The sequence below is a fragment of the Rana temporaria genome, chromosome 2 (assembly GCF_905171775.1).
Source record: "Rana temporaria chromosome 2, aRanTem1.1, whole genome shotgun sequence".
In the NCBI taxonomy this organism is placed as follows: domain Eukaryota; kingdom Metazoa; phylum Chordata; class Amphibia; order Anura; family Ranidae; genus Rana; species Rana temporaria.
This window is the reverse complement of record NC_053490.1, coordinates 279,768,291-279,785,623: the sequence shown is the minus strand read 5'-3', so window position 1 is coordinate 279,785,623 and position 17,333 is coordinate 279,768,291. Positions and strand designations below refer to the sequence as shown.

Genomic DNA, 17,333 nt, shown 5'->3' with positions numbered 1-17,333 from the left:
GATATATATATATGGGGCTAGATCCACAAAGAAATTACGCCGGCGTATCTATTGATACGTCGCGTAATTTCAAAATTCCCGCGTCGTATCTTTGTTTTGAATCCTCAAAACAAGATACGACGGCTTCTGGGTTAGATTCGACAGGTGTACGTATTCGTACGCCTTCGGATATAAGATGCAATACTTCGGCGTCCGCTGGGTGGCGTTTTCCGTGTCGGGTACGCAAATTAGCGATTTACGACGATCCACGAACGTACGCGCATCCGTCGCATTTTCTAACGTCGTCTGTAGTGGGCTTTTTTCGGCGTATAGTTAAAGCTGGTATTTTGCGGCGTATAGATAGAATTGCCATGTTAAGTATGGCCGTCGTTCCCGCCTCAAAATATTTTTTTTTTTTTTTGCGTAAGTCGTCCGTGAATAGGGATGGACGTAACTCACGTCTAAGTTAAAAAAATTACATTGTTGCGACGTCATTTCGCGCAAAGCACGGCGGGAAATTTCTGGACGACGCATGCGCATTTCATTCGGCGCGGGGACGCGATTCATTTAAATGAAACCCGCACCCACCCCGCCCAATTTGAAATACACTACGCCGCTGTAACTTACGGTGCAAAATCGCTGAGGATTCGAAAATGCGCCAGGTAAGGTACGGCGGCGTAGGGTATCTCTGATACGCTGCGCCGATCTACATGTATGTGGATCTGGCCCATGGTCTTTAGCATCACAGTAACCAGCATGTAAGTTGTACAGCAGTGCAGATTTGGCAATCAAACTTTCCGATACCAGCATTAAGAAAGTGTAACAATCCAAGCTTAGCACATAGAGACTCATCGGCTCCACCAATCAACAGGAATGAGTCATACAGGAAAAAAAAGATCGTCACATGGCTAAAAATGTGTTAAATAAAGTATTGCACTTACATAAATGTAAATAAAAAACAGGCCTTTGTATAATGTGATTACAAGAAGTCTTGGTAGACAAAACGCATTGAGACTTACTGTGCTGTCTCCACAACACTGCGCTCTTCTTTTTGTGATCACATTATACAAAGGCCTATTTTTATTTATTTATTTTAAGTGCTATATTTTATTTAATACATTTTATTACCTTCACTGGTGGAGATAGCACATTTGATGGTGAATTTGTTTTTCTGCTGAATCAAGCACATACCTCTGTTGGTCGTCTTTGGCTGGAAGTCCCAAGTGCCTTTTGAAACAGTTTAATGGACATTATGGTTCTCAACATGTTTATATATATATATATGTTGTCGTACTCTTTTGCATACTAGTTTTGCTTTATAGGCAATTCCATTAATGGATGTTGGATTGTGCACTGTCATTCTTATGTTTGTATTATTGCACATGTTGCTGCACTTAAATCCTTGTTACTCTCTTTACACAATTTGTCAAATTGCAGTGTCAGCAGCTCATTTATTGAGTGTGGTGGCACAGTATTTTTCTTCACTATTTTTACTGTATATACAGGTGGTTCTCAAAAAATTTGCATATTGTGATAAAGTTCATTATTTTCTGTAATGTACTGATAAACATTAGACTTTCATATATTTTAGATTCATTACACACAACTGAAGTAGTTCAAGCCTTTTTATTGTTTTAATATTGATGATTTTGGCATACAGCTCATGAAAACCCCAAATTCCTATCTCAAAAAATTAGCATATCATGAAAAGGTTCTCTAAACAAGCTCTTAACCTAATCATCTGAATCAACTAATTAACTCTAAACACCTGCAAAAGATTCCTGAGGCTTTTAAAAACTCCCAGCCTGGTTCATTACTCCAAACCGCAATCATGGGTAAGACTTCCGACCTGACTGCTGTCCAGAAGGCCATCATTGACACCCTCAAGCAAGAGGGTAAGACACAGAAAGAAATTTCTGAACGAATAGGCTGTTCCCAGAGTGCTGTATCAAGGCACCTCAGTGGGAAGTCTGTGGGAAGGAAAAAGTGTGGCAGAAAACGCTGCACAACGAGAAGAGGTAACCGGACCCTGAGGAAGATTGTGGAGAAGGACTGATTCCAGACCTTGGGGGACCTGCGGAAGCAGTGGACTGAGTCTGGAGTAGAAACATCCAGAGCCACCGTGTACAGGCGTGTGCAGGAAATGGGCTATAGGTGCCGCATTCCCCAGGTCAAGCCACTTTTGAACCAGAAACAGCGGCAGAAGCGCCTGACCTGGGCTACAGAGAAGCAACACTGGACTGTTGCTCAGTGGTCCAAAGTACTTTTTTCGGATGAAAGCAAATTTTGCATGTCATTCGGTAATCAAGGTGCCAGAGTCTGGAGGAAGACTGGGGAGAGGGAAATGCCAAAATGCCTGAAGTCCAGTGTCAAGTACCCAAAGTCATTGATGGTCTGGGGTGCCATGTCAGCTGCTGGTGTTGGTCCACTGTGTTTTATCAAGGGCAGGGTGAATGCAGCTAGCTATCAGGAGATTTTGGAGCACTTCATGCTTCCATCTGCTGAAAAGCTTTATGGAGATGAAGATTTCATTTTTCAGCACGACCTGGCACCTGCTCACAGTGCCAAAACCACTGGTAAATGGTTTACTGACCATGGTATTACTGTGCTCAATTGGCCTGCCAACTCTCCTGACCTGAACCCCATAGAGAATCTGTGGGATATTGGGAAGAGAAAGTTGAGAGACGCAAGACCCAACACTCTGGATGAGCTTAAGGCTGCTACCGAAGCATCCTGGGCCTCCATAACACCTCAGCAGTGCCACAGGCTGATTGCCTCCATGCCACGCCGCATTGAAGCAGTCATTTCTGAAAAAGGATTCCCGACCAAGTATTGAGTGCATAACTGAACATAATTTTTTGAAGGTTGACTTTTTTTTTATTAAAAACACTTTTCTTTTATTGGTCGGATGAAATATGCTAATTTTTTTAGATAGGAATTTGGGGTTTTCATGAGCTGTATGCCAAAATCATCAATATTAAAACAATAAAAAGGCTTGAACTACTTCAGTTGTGTGTAATGAATCTAAAATATATGAAAGTCTAATGTTTATCAGTACATTACAGAAAATAATGAACTTTATCACAATATGCAAATTTTTTGAGAACCACCTGTATATAATCGATTCTTACAGTCCAGTGTGCAAAAATAAATTGTGCTTGAAACATCTTCACAGTGATATCTTCCTATGATTAATCAATGCCGAGTTTCTAATTTTGCATTCTAAGGAGCTCCCCCTCCACCAGGTGTGCTCTCACCTGAATTCCTGTGACCTCACATTTAAGTTTGGTCAAATAGTGCCTGTGTCCCTTTTTGGGACTGAGGTAGATATCTGTATGGATGGAATTCTCTCTCCCCTCCTTCTTCTTTATTCCTGTCTTATGGTATCCTTAATTCAGAAGTCATACTTCCATATTCATAAAGGGAGGAGCATGGCCAAACAATAGTGCTTATACCGTATGATTAAAATAACTAATACTTTATCTACACTCTGCCAAATGCACACTTACATTAAAAAGGTGCTTGTAGTGCAGCAGTCTACAAAAGCATGAAAGTAAAAAATCACTAGCGTGGATCGACAGTATGCTATGGCTGTAAAGTTACCTCTCTCGGTCGATCACATCCACAAACAGAGGCTCGTGACAACAATTGCCCCTCAATGTTCTGTTTGTGGATGTAATTGACTGAGAGTTGTAACTTTACATCAATAGCATACTGTCGAACCACGCTAGTGTTTTTTTACTCCTGTGTATCACATGAGTTCGTTCTGCACTCCTGTGATCCATTTTCATCAGACAGCGGACTGAAGCCCACTGTCAGATGACGTAGCACAGGGCCGGTCCAGGCTCAGGCAAGATTGTGACCATATGGCATGTATGATCTGAAAAAAAAAATGATTCTCATACATCTCGTTTAATACACTGCAGAGTGTAAACAATAATAGCATACTACAATGGCGGATGTTGACTAGATTATAGAGCATGATCCCTTCTTGTATACCAATTAAATTCAATTATAGAATCTTTTTTCTTTTCATAAAAGGTTTCTGTTTAGAGATCTGAATCTACTTGCATACAGTAAATTACATTAGGTCCCATCACAGCTTGTATTCATCATCATTTTAGTAAGAAAAAATGACTGTGTGTATAGCATATTTACAGAACGGTAACAATATAATAATTTATTATACACGTTTCTGGACAAGTGATCCCATACCTATACCTAAATCAACAACCTATAAATATAGTCTAAAATGTATTGTATACATTAATGTGTTTTGCTGTTATTTTTTTAATTGATCATTATTTTCAGTTAACATCTAGCATATATTGAGAAAGGTTAATACAGCAAATAGATAAAGGTTCCTTTGTATGTATTATTATTTACTGTAGTTGTACATTGGAGGTTATAGACCTCTCTTGTGCTCTTCTCTCACTTCATAATGAGCTTCACTGGGACAACTTAATTCACATTTGAGGTTTTAAGATTATGGACTATGACTGTCAGAAATGTGGAATGAAAATCATTTTTAAATGCCAAATCTACACATATAAATGTGTTTTGACCTGTGCTTTAGTTTATGCATCAAACCTAATATATGGAGCGTGGAATCCCACGGATGTGGGAATCTGGATCTGTATAGAAAGACATGCCCAATTAATATAATTGTGCCTGGACACAAACCAAATATTTGTCTTTTCTTTTTTTTTTCACAAAAGATCTTTATTGGGTGAACAATAAGGCATAATACATTGTATTGTCTTTTCATCAAACAGTGTGAATTTAGGAAATTATGTATGAGTTGATTATATTTTGCATTAATGTACCATTGTTTTTTTGAAAAAGTATGTTTTGTACAATAATATACAATAGGTTTAATGGAAATTAAGAAAAGTGAGGCAACTGCTTATTTCTTTTGAGATATATGTACATTGGTTTTTGGGTTTAAAGAACAGGTAATTTGTATATTTAGAGGAGTTAGTTATAAAGCTAACACTCACGTTGTCATAATTCTTCCAGTGAAAAAGCAAATGGAGATGAAATCTAGAGGAGTCAAGCTTCTCCCCAACAAAGACAGCAACCAGAAGACTTCAGTGTGTAAGTGTTTAAAATCAATTACTACACCTTCATGCATTGCCATTATCCCACCATACATCCTGCATACTCAACAGTGGTTTGATGGCTCTCCTTTCACTGCTCATAGGCACCTAACTGAGGGTGGGTGGGGGATGCTTTAACACGTCCTTGTTTTCCCAGAACTAAAACAAATAGGACTATGTATACCATGTAACACAGCATGCAAGAACAGAGAAGAACATAGATGTTAAATAGAAATATGTTAAGTAAAAGTTACAGTACCAGCATTCATGGAAGCTACAAAGACTTATATCCACATGTTGTCCTGTATTGGTGGATATATAAATTATGGAACTGGAGCTCAGTATGTGAGGTCCAAATGATACCAGCCATTTTTGAGGGCTCCCAGTCTGGAGCACAAGTAGAGGAATGCTCTACTGAGATCATTTATTCATACTGCAGCTGTAAACGTTGGTTTACAGTTTATTCGGTTCTTTGTAAATGTGAATGATTTTAAAGATTCTGCATGCAACGCCTAACATGCAATGCCTCAAAAAAAGTTTATATACGGCTGTATTCAAAAAGACAATAAAAAGAGCATCAAGTGATGTGCAGCTACCTAAAGCTATCAATAAGCTTATAATAATCTGATCAATGAGATCCAGTTGGCTGCTTTAGGTTTCTGTACTTTGCATATCATAACTGCTCTTGTCATTCTTTATTGAATACATCTGATAGATATGTAGATAGGTAGAAGCTTGTTATGTTTGTAGTACAATAAACAGCGTGTAAATAATAGTTGTAAGAAACATACTTATATTGTAGCCACAGATGCATGTTTTTTTTTTTTTACTTTATATCTTGTTTATACAAGCTTTTTGGTTGTTCTAGTGCACCTGCTCACTTGGAGCTAATCATTTCTGTCCTGGGCATCAGAAAGGATATTGTTGGCTGGAATAAAATCAGCAATATCCCTGTGTAAAGGACACTGCACATTATTCACATGTCTTATCTGGGAAAGGTCAACAGCAAATCCCTCAGATTTTCCATTTGCGCCAGTCGTTGTTGAGATGCTGAGTGAGGACAGCTTAAAAGTTTGCAGTTTGGAAACTGAAGAGCAAGAAGACACGTGAGGTTAAGGAGACACAGCGCAAATGGAGTGAATCTTGTCACACTAGAAAATGTTTCAATGTGAGAACTAATTAGCCTTCTCTTTAATAGAGGGAATGCAAGGCAATGTAAGTATAAAAAAAGTGAGGGCGTTATCTAAAGCAATCACCATATACAGGAATAACTCACATGAAAGGAGTGACAGAAGCGCTATATTTGCTACAGGCATGGTAAACTATTTTCACTGTCTTCTAAAGGCTGATTTGCATAAACACATTGCGGTGCGCGTCATTTTGAATGGCACCACAATGCACTGAGACAACGCACTTGTGTTTTAGACTGCTACAATGCACTATACTGCATTATGTCAAGTTTTGTGGCACGTCAAATTTTTGGATCTGTTTAGCATGTTGGCAGACCGTTATTTTTAGTGGGCTGTCTTAATACAATGCACATGCATTAAAGCACTGCACAAACGTAAATGGCTCTTTAATGTTTCTATTACTGGCCAAATTTTTCAAAAAAGAATTTCAAATAACAGTGATGATGCTTAAAGTGCAGTAACCCATAACAACATTTTTAACTGATGAGTAAAAATAGTTTGGAGTAATTGCTATGTGCATACAGTCACATGCATATACTGATAAATGTATCATGTCTCCTGTTTCCTAGAAAGCTCTCTCCTATAATTATAGAACAGCCTTGGTGAAACATATATGGGAGTGTATAAGCCTGGATAATGTCTGGAAGCCACAGGTTTAACAATGCTTGCACTGTAGGGAAAAGATTTAAGGCTTTTTTTTTTTTTTTTTTTATAAAAGAGGCCACATCCGTTGCTTGATTTCTCCTACCAGATACAAATAATTGCCTAGAGCGTTGCTATCCTCACAGGCACCACTTGTTCCTAATGAATGGTTTGGGAGCCGACTAGTTAAGGGTTAACCCTTTGAGTGATGGATGGAAGAGAGATGCCAGAGAGGCTCACCCCCGTGAATACACGCCACTGTATCCTGGACTAGTTGCCTTGGCAACACAGCAGCACCTGACGGATGTTTTCAGCTTCTCTCTTCCCTCTTCCTTCAATCTTTCAGATGCTCAAAGCTGCACTTTTCCTTCATCTATGTAGCTTTAGTGATTGATAGCAAATAAATTAATGTAATAATTAAGCCTAGGCTGTTTGGCTACCCTGTATTATTTAGATGCAGGGCCTGTTAGTATTTTAGGTTTGTTTTTATTTTTCTTTATAAAGGTTTTCAGCACACTAGAATGCCACAAACTGTAACAAGCTGAATCGTTGTCATCTTTTTAAACACATTACATTACACAAGACCAAAATATTAAAACCTCTTGTTTTACTTTTTAAATTTAATTTATATTTCGATAGCACTTTCCCCCATGGAGACTAAAGTGCTTAAGAATGGAGGCAGCCATCTTGGGAGCACTCAGTTGAGCCTATTAACCTACCAGCATATCATTGGTGTAAAGAAACCCACACAAGCACAGGGGTAACATGCAAACTTTATGCATGCATGCAGTGTCTGGTGGGATTCAAACCAAGGACCATAGTGCTGCAAGGCTGAGGTGTCATGCCGCTTTCACACCAGTGGATGGATTGGACCCAATGTGTCTGCTGACACCCCCTGGCATCTGACCCGATCTGGTTGACTAAAAACAGATGGATGTGGATCTGTTCCCCATCCGTCTGGTGGATAAGATGACAGTTGGATGGAAATGGACATGCAATTTGTTTCCATTTGACCACCCCATAGAGAACAGCGGGCTGTGTCTGTGCCTGCTCATTATAGCGAAGTGGACACGGACCTGTCATCCTTCTGCTCCGCTTGATGGATTCTACTCCATCTGAAAGGGGCCTTAACCACTATGGTTAATGCAAAACCAATGCTGATTATGTTGTGAGCAAGTGAGAGCAAACCATCTCCATCATGTCCAACATTTACCAACATTGGGCAAAGGGGACCAGGGTTCAGTAGCTCATAAGTTTCAGCTTTTAGTAGATTAGAAATAGCCTAGTGACAGATGCTGTTTGATTGCTTGCAGTGGCTTTCCACACATTAGTGTTTCTGCTATTAATTAAACACCTTTGTGCGCTTGGTCAAAATATTAGGTGGTGTAATTAATAACAAAACATTTCATTCCTTTTTTTTAATGTGCCCTTATATTTTTCTTGGCCCATTTTCTAAGGCCCGGAAGTACAGGCATAGCCTAATTTATTTATTTATTTATTTATTTATTAAAATGCTTATTGGGAGCGCAGTCATTACCAGAAGGCCTCGATAATTGAAGCTAGTCTGTTTTAATCTGGAGGTATCAGGAAGTATATAAACAACATTTCAAAAGCTTCGACCAACATTCTACGGAAACCTGTGCTGAGCAAAATGTAGGGGCTGCCATGGCTAGCCTCTTATTCTGAAAGTGCTAATTGCAGGGGTGTCATGTATATCAGTACTTTCTGAGACACTGACCCAGAACATATATATATGAGTAAAGAATTCTGACTTTGCACTAGCATAATATGCTTCATACTTGTTCCAGATCAGTGTCTTTGAATGTATTTAAGCCGTTCAAGCAACATATCAGCCAAGCAACCAGCAATTTCCCAAAAAAGTCAGCACTGGTTTTCCATATTTCTCTCGGGTTTTTTTATAAAGTACCCTTTAATTTTAATTTAGAATTGTTTTTTCTAGATGTTCATGGAAGTTCAAAGTTAACAATAAATGTGAATCTGTTAGCCATTTTAAACACGTAAACCTAAGTTCTTACACAAGATTAAAAAAAACACAAGATGCTGGCTGTTACCCATGGTAGCCAGAGAACCTCTTCTGCTCACCTCTCCAAATCTATTTTTTTTTAGGGGGGGGGGCTGGATTTCCTGAATTCAGAGTCTACACTTGCTATACACTTAGGCATTTTCTTTGGACTCAGAGATGGTAAGTGTCAGTCTTAAAGAGAAGGGCACAGAGGAATACTTTCTGGCTGCCAAATGCAAAAGCATTTGTGATATCTGCTTTTAAGCAGGACCTCTTAAGTTTTAGCAATGATTGGCGTGGTCTTGTTAAACAAACTTTTACCAGGCTTTTTTGGCCTTGAGCAAAACTTTGCGGTTATTGAAGTTTTTCAAATAATAGTGACGTTTGCAAAAAGCTTGTTTAATATCTATAATTAACACTTACAGGGCTGAATGGCAACTTAAGGGGTTAAAGAAATCTGTTGAAAGCTTGTTCAATGCTTTCTAAATGCTCACTGAAGCAGATGCTGTTTAGACAAGCATTTATAGTCAGTCAAACTTATTTACTTAGCTATGCTTCATGGCATTTGGTTACTTATAAGATGTTTAAATTCAATTTTCAATCAATTTTCTGACACAGTTTTCCATAATACCAGAATTGTATTTAATTTTATTAGCACTATTTTTCACAAGTACATTTAAATCTGTAAGCCTTAAGAAGTATTTACCAAAAGGTTGTTAATTTAACTACAGTTGATGGAACCCTTTTTTTTTTTTAACTCCTACTTAAATTAGGAGGAAACTAAAGAAAAAAAATGAATTTTAAGTGACTTTTTCTAATTTACCAGGGTGCAGTAGCTCACAGGAACCAGTTTAAGCTTTTAGTAGATTATAAATGGTCTAGTGAAAGATGCTGTTTGCTTGCAGTGGCTTTTCACACATTAGTGTTTCTGATATTAATTAAACATCTTTGTGCACTTGGTCAGAATATTAGGTGGTGTAATTAATAACAAAACATTTAACTCCCTTTTTTTTAATGTGCCCTTATATTTTTCTTGGCCCATTTTCTAAGGTCCCTGCAGTACAGGCATAGCCAAATTGAAGCTAGATAACTTTAATCTGAAGGCTTCAGGAAGCATATCAGTATTTCAAAATCTTCCACTGACTTTCTAAGGAAACCCGTGCTGAGCAAAATGTAGGGGCTGCCATTGCTAACCTCTTCTTCTGAAAGTGCTAATTGAAGGGGTGTCATGTTGATCAGTACTTTCTGAGACACTGACCCAGAACATATATATGGATAAAGAATTCTGATTTTGCACTAGCATAATATGCTTCATACTTGTTCCAGATCAGTGTCTTTGATTGTATTTAAGCCGTTAGAGCAACATATCAGCCAAGCAACCAGCAATTTCCGAAAAAGAGTCAGCACTGGTTGCTTCCATATTTCTCTCGGGTTTTTAATAAAGTGTACTTCAATTTTAATCTAGAATTGTTTATTCTAGATGTTCATGGAAGTGCAAGGTTAACTTACAATAAATGTGAATATGTTAACCATTTTAAACATGTAAACCTAAGTTCCTACACAAGATAAAACCCCCCAAGATACTTGCTGTTACCCATGGTAGCCAGAAAACCTCTTCTGCTCACCTCTCCAAATCTATTTTTGCTTGTTTTTTTTTTTTTGGAGCTGGATTTCCTGAATTCACAGAGACTTCCCTTGCTATCCACTTAGGCATTTTCTTTGGACTTTCTTGAAAGAGGAATATTTTCTGTCTGTCAAATGCAAAAGCATTTGTGATATCTGCTTTTAAGCAGGACCTCTTAAGTGTTAACAATGATTGGTGGGGTCTCGTTAAACAAACTTTTATCAGTCGTTATTGGCCCTTAACAAAACTTCACTGGTATTGAAGTTTTCCAAATAATAGTATACAAATGGGGGGAACTAATGCACAAACCAACCTAGCAGGGGCACAGAGAACTAAACCAATAAATAAAATAACAATTAATGTATCTACTAAGCAGCAGCCATGACTAATAGTGCTCACACACTGATAACAGATCAAGAATAGGGGGGTGTAGTGGCGCTTGCAAATAATAAAGTGAATAAGACTAATCATAATAACAATTCCTGTTGATAAAAAGAAAATCATTTCCAAGAATAATAATAAGAACAAATACCAATTTCTAGTGAGTAAATACACCAATTCCTGTGTGTCTAAATGTGTTCCACTCCAGATGTAATCAACCACCGCCCAACATCAATAAAATAATGTGGAGGGTGATGGGAGTGAAGTAATAATAAAAATGACCTGTTCAGGTAAACAAACGTGCCAATAAAAGCACAGTGTTGATGAGGTGAGAATGAAACAATAAAATAATCATGAAAATAGTAGCAATAATTCTTCATAGACCATAAATAAATAAATGATAATTACATGTGAATAAGCAAAAATCCATAAAGTGCTCCATCCACTAAAAGTGCATTGTGCAATAATATGTGCAATAGTGAATATTTATTATGATTATTTAGTCTTATTCACTTTATTATTTGCAAGCGCCACTACACCCCCCTATTCTTATTCCAAATAATAGTGAAGTCTGCCAAAAGCTTGTTTAATATCTATATTTAATACTTACAGGGCTGAATAGAAACTTAAGGGGTTAAAGAAATCTGATGAAAGCTTGTTCAATGCTTTCTAAATGCTCACTGAAGCTGATGCTGTTTAGACAAGCATTTATAGTCTCGTGCCTAGTACACACGATTGCTTTTCCTGACGGTTTTCCTTTGGCCGGGAAAACCGGACGTGTGTATGCTCCTTTCCCGACAGGAAAACTGCAGTTTAAAAAATGAGAACATGTACTCGTTTTTTTCCCCGCAGTTTTTCTATGGGAAACACTGCGAGGGAGCATACACACGGCCAGTTTTGCCGACCAAATTTTTCCTGGCAGTTTTCCTGTCGGGAAAACTGTCCGTGTGTACTAGGCATAAGATTACGTCATTCAAACTTATTTACTTAGCTATGCTTCATGGCCTTTGGTTACTAATAAGATGTTTACATTCAATTCTCAATCAATTTTCTGACAGTTTTCTAGAATATCAGAATTGTATTTAATTTTATTAGCACTATTTTTGTCAAGTAAATTTTAATCTGTAATCCTTAGGAAGTATTTACCAAAAGTTGATAATTTAACTACAGTTCATGGTACTTTTTTTTTTTTTAACTTCTCCTTAAATTAGGAGGAAACTAGAGGAATAAAAATTATTTTTAAGTGACTTTTTTTCTAATTTAGTAAAGAACGTTCTGTAAATAGTAAAATATTTTAACATTTACTAGTCATTTAAGCATACTTTTTATTAAAGATCGCCTGACCCCTATCTAGCAGCCCTCCCCATAAGACTGAAAACCCAAACTTAAACAAGTTTATCTAGGTAAAGTTGATATCACTTAGTGTGCTCTTAGGGCCAGATTCACATACATTTCCGCTACGCAGCGGCGGCGTAACGTAATCCATTTACGTTACACCGCCGCAAGTTTGCAGCGTAAGTGCCTGATTCACAAAGCACTTACCTGTAAACATGCGGCGGTGTAACGTAAATGCGCTCGGCGCAAGCCCGCCCAATTCAATGTTCCGTCGGGTAAATTACCCGACGTGCATTGCACTAAATGACGTCGCAAGGACGTCATTGGTTTCGGCATTAACGTAAATGGCGTCCATCGCCATTCACGGACGACTTACGCAAACGACGTGATGTTTTAAATTTCGACGCGGGAACAACGGCCATACTTAACATGGCTTAGAACACCTAGGGCTCAGCCCTAATTTTACGACGCGTATCTCCACGGAAACAACGTAAAGTTAGAGCGACGGGTAACGCGGACGTTCGGGGATCGCCGTAACTAGTCATTTGCATATTCTACGCCGACCGTAATGGCCTCGCCACCTAGTGGCCGGCATAGAATTGCATCCTAAGATCCGACAGTGTAAGTCAAATACACCTGTCGGATCTTAGGGCTAGCTATGCGTAACTGATTCTATGAATCAGCCGCATAGTTAGGATGGGCGGATCACAGAGATACGATGGCGTATCAGGAGATACGCCGTTGTATCTCTTTTGTGAATCTGGCCCTAAGATCCTAAGAAATCTGAGGATTCCAAAACTCATTCTCACAGGATTTGAAATCCTCAGCTTTACTATGATCCCACGGGAATGCAAAGTGATGTTGCTGGGGCCTTAGCTAACAGAGCAGAAACTAAGGTACGATGTGTAAAAACTTTTCATTTTTTTTTCTTCTTAGGTATAGGTTAGCATTTTATATGGGATGAGAAGTGGGGGCTACTACAGTATATGTATATGAGGTTAAGTAATGTTCCCTAAAGAGATTCTGTGATTAGGCATGCACTTTTGTAATAAGGCTCTGACAGATGCAGCACAACACAGGTTCACGTGCCACATACGAGCGCTAGGTTAGTGACTCAATAAATAGTTTCATCCTCACCATTTAATCTCTATTGTGCATACTTATTAGTCACATGCTAGTTCATGAAAAAAAGATTCTGTGACAAATTCCCTTTTAAACCAGTGGGCACATTTATTCATAAATGAGAATATTAGCGAACAAGTATTATCTAACGCTTAAGAATCTCTGCATCAAGGTCTTTGTAGACCTGTTTTTTATTCAACTCAAAATCTTTCAAATATTGAAAGCTTATCTTCCGTACATCATCCAAAAATATTAGTGTGTGACATACTTAGACCAGTTCTGATGCATACATAGCACATTCGTGCCTTCTAGAGTGCTGCACCATCAGCAAAATGAGTAGTGATATTGGAAAACTGGATTAGCTATATCAGAATATATTAAAAAGAAAAGCCAGAAGAGTATGAGAATTCAGCACTCAGCAAGCAATGTGAGTGGGATATGGTGAATATTTAAAAAGGCACATCTAATTTATTGTAAATCACTGGCAACATAGTAAAAAATATGTTCAAACAGCTGTGATAAAAGTTAGAAGAACACAGCCTGGCATACATATTTAGTTAGCCAGTATCTACTTAGTGTTTAGATTTGGTCTTTCTAATATGTCAGATACCCCAAAGGTTAATTGTACTGTTACCAGTCACAAAAGTCCTCTGAAAGCTAAGATTAGACCTCTTAGTGAAGCAATCATGTTTTGCAGTAGATTTTTTTACTGGAATTTGATAAACAACCCTTCAACAGGTCAAAGGGCACTTTGTCATTTATATTCTAGGATTGGAAGCCACCAAGGTCAAAGGATAACAGTAAATTGGATCTTAAGTTCTGTTTGCTTTGGCTCCCTGAGGTAATAATCGTTGCTTCTTTATACACGTACATTACCTCAGTGACACTCTCAATCCACTCTTATCCTCCAGTAGCTGCAACACTAGACCCTTCTGTGTTTGGTTGACCATGAAGCTGACCTTCTGTATGTTTAGTTACGTCAGGTGTTTTTTTTCCCATTTTCTGTAAATATGTTTGAGCTGTAACTAAAACCCATTATAAATACTTATGGCCAATACCGCCCTAATGTTACCAAGTCATGTTAGAACATAAGGCCTCTCTAGTGATAGTGATTTTTTTTCCCTTCAACTTTAACCAATATCTGTAAAAATACCATAAAAATAGAATTTTTCTTTCCATAGATGGTTTTGCTGATTTTTATTTGTATGTCTGTTAGTTTTTAATTTCAGACTTGGCATTCAATTTCTGTAATCTGGGAGGGGTAGCCTATAATGCACTTAAACACTATTGAAATGCCATTAGATATTTTTTGGGGAAATAAACTCGAAACTCTTAGTAAGATAGTTTTGAAATGTTTAATTTGTTTTTCTTCTAATTTAAATAGAAAGGAATACAGCCATACAAACATGCTCAAATTTGTATTCGATCTAACAAACTGCAGTAAGATGCTTTGCATCTATTAAGCATGCAAGAAGAAAAATTAATACAATTTGAAGTATTGTTTGAGGCTTCTTTGCAGATAATTAATGTAAACATAAAAAAAATACTTTTATGTACTGTTTCTTTTATGGGTAAATGTGGAAGTGGGTTTTCATGTACAGCTCAGGTGTGTTGGGGAACAGCTGAAATAAAAGTAGGCCCCTATTATATAGAAGTGTGAAGTATATCCAAGGTATTGGATATTTATCCTGTTATTGCAGTCAAAACCTTTAGCTGCATGTACCCCGAGGTACCATTACATGCATTAAGATCACAGGCTGGACTCTAGAGCCACTAAATTCTACCTTAGATTACTCTGCTTTAGAAACCCTAGTGCTGTACCACTGATGCATGCATGCATAACCATCTTTCTGCTCTATTTTACAGTTCCTTTTAATTTCAACTCAGTACATTGCTGTGATTCGTTTGGTCCTTTAACTAAATCTGTTAAGCCCTCTGTAAATCTTTAACCACTCTAACTCCATTCCTTTATTATTGTTGCATTGTCGCCATGGCCAGACCTTTCTATATTCTATATTCTATCCTCTTAGTTTAGATTCAAACCTATTTTTCTGATCTTTCTGTGATCCTTCCATGGTATTTATTTCCACATCTTCCTCCCATGCCTCACTGCTAAATGCCCTCTCACTTCATTCTATTCACTGGCCTCTATCCTTTCATCATTTGCTTATCTTTCCTGGCAGTCCTTTTTCTTTTAATTTTCATGTACATAATAAGATTATGTAGTGTTTCGTCACATTTTATAAATAACATCTTTCTCATTTTATCAAATAAAAAAAAAAAACTCCTCTTTTAAAAAGCACGTTGTCTTCCTTATTATATTTTCGGCACCTATTTATATGCTGTAATAGCCATGCATATGCACAGAGCACATACATATGTATGTGCCTTCGTGAATGACAATTCAGTCTCATGCCTGCATTCAGTGTTTGGTATTAACCACGCAAGAAAGAGAAATTGTCATAAGATTTTCTTGGATGATTGTTTTTATGTTTTATTGATGCTGCTATAAAACCAAGGGTGTTCAAATTCATTAGTGTCATGACATACTGAGGATTTCTTGGGGAGGGCAGTAGACATAATGTCATCTTCTACACATGATCTGGTGATTGTGATGCATGTAACAACATCCTGGTTGGTGTTCCTGAACACAGGTTTTATGTGTCCTGAGAATACTTTTTTTCCAATGGGTGTTCCAAGAAATACACCATGATCAAGTACTAAATGGTTTACAGTATTTTACTTAGTTCTGGAAAACAGGCCTGTGATAGTGAGGGCATGTTGTAGTTTTACTGAGGATGGCAGAAGAGCTCAGGAAAGTAATAACATTTTAGTGTAAGTCCTGTTGCTTATCCCCCATTTTTCAGTGTGGGTCATACCACATGTTCATGCAGCTGTTAGTAAATATTCCCAGTAATGTTTCCAAACAATGGAAACATACAGAACCCATATCCACATGCTGTAACCTCCCACTGCGCTGGTGGTGTTTGTATGTGTGTGCATAGGTGTGACTGTTGATGCCCAAGGGTCTGCAGAGTAACTGGTATCTGATCATTTTTTTACTCTTCAGTGACTGTGGCAAGCCATCTTTACAAGATCATCCCTAACCGCTTTAAGGAATTACATCACAATCCCATATCAAGTGATTCCTTAATCAAAATTGAATCAAAGACTCTGAAGAAATGGCCCATTTTCTTAAGAGAAGATCTTTGATACTTACCCGTGTCCCATCTCTGTGAGGAGCACATACACCCATCCAGCTGTGAAAGACCAAGACCTCTCCTTAACTCCACTTTGGTATCTCATAAGCTGAAAGGGTGATTTACATTATGTGTTAATCACTAAGATGTTTCTTAATTGTGTTAAGTAGTGATCTGTATTTTTTAATGTGTGCTTGTGTCGAGGGGGAGGTAGGAGAAGATTTTTGGTTTGGAGAGCAAATCATGTTCATTCAGTTGCCTTATTTGTAAGCAACACATGTCAACTCCTAACTGTGTTAAAGTGGCAGTTCTTGTATACTTCTGTGTTTGCACATTATCCAGCAGTGTCACTTTTCCAATTGGCTGTGTGTGGAGTGATTCCTCTCTGTGTATGCTCTCTTTTTTGCATTTTAGTAACTCAGGTGGGTGTTTACCAAGGACACCACTTGTGTCCCGACCCAGGAACACCGGAACATGGAAAAAGAATAGGTTCTGACTTCAGGTGAGAGGCCCCTTTTCATGCTTCCTTATTGCCTGTGTTTCTTTTGCACAGCTTAAAATGTATGCATAATGTCAACTTGGGTGTAACAAGCTTTTATTATGAAAAATGTCCATTAGATATAGATTTCCTTTCAACTTTGTTGGTTATAACAATAACTATTTTTTTGTAATTGTATTGTATCATATGGCTTATCTAACAGGCCAGGTACTCCAGACACCCAGAAAGGAGCTCAGTCA

General features: G+C 37.9%; 1 protein-coding gene across 1 annotated transcript in view; it reads left to right on the top strand.

Annotated features, from left to right (window-relative positions):
* Positions 1 to 17,333, top strand: part of CSMD2 (CUB and Sushi multiple domains 2) — a 1,186,454-nt gene that overhangs the window by 755,320 nt on the left and 413,801 nt on the right. Inside the window, exons 7-8 of the mRNA XM_040337101.1 lie at positions 4,999 to 5,076; positions 17,010 to 17,097. Coding sequence (XP_040193035.1) covers positions 4,999 to 5,076; positions 17,010 to 17,097 — 166 coding nt within the window. The remainder of the gene's footprint in view (positions 1 to 4,998; positions 5,077 to 17,009; positions 17,098 to 17,333) is intronic.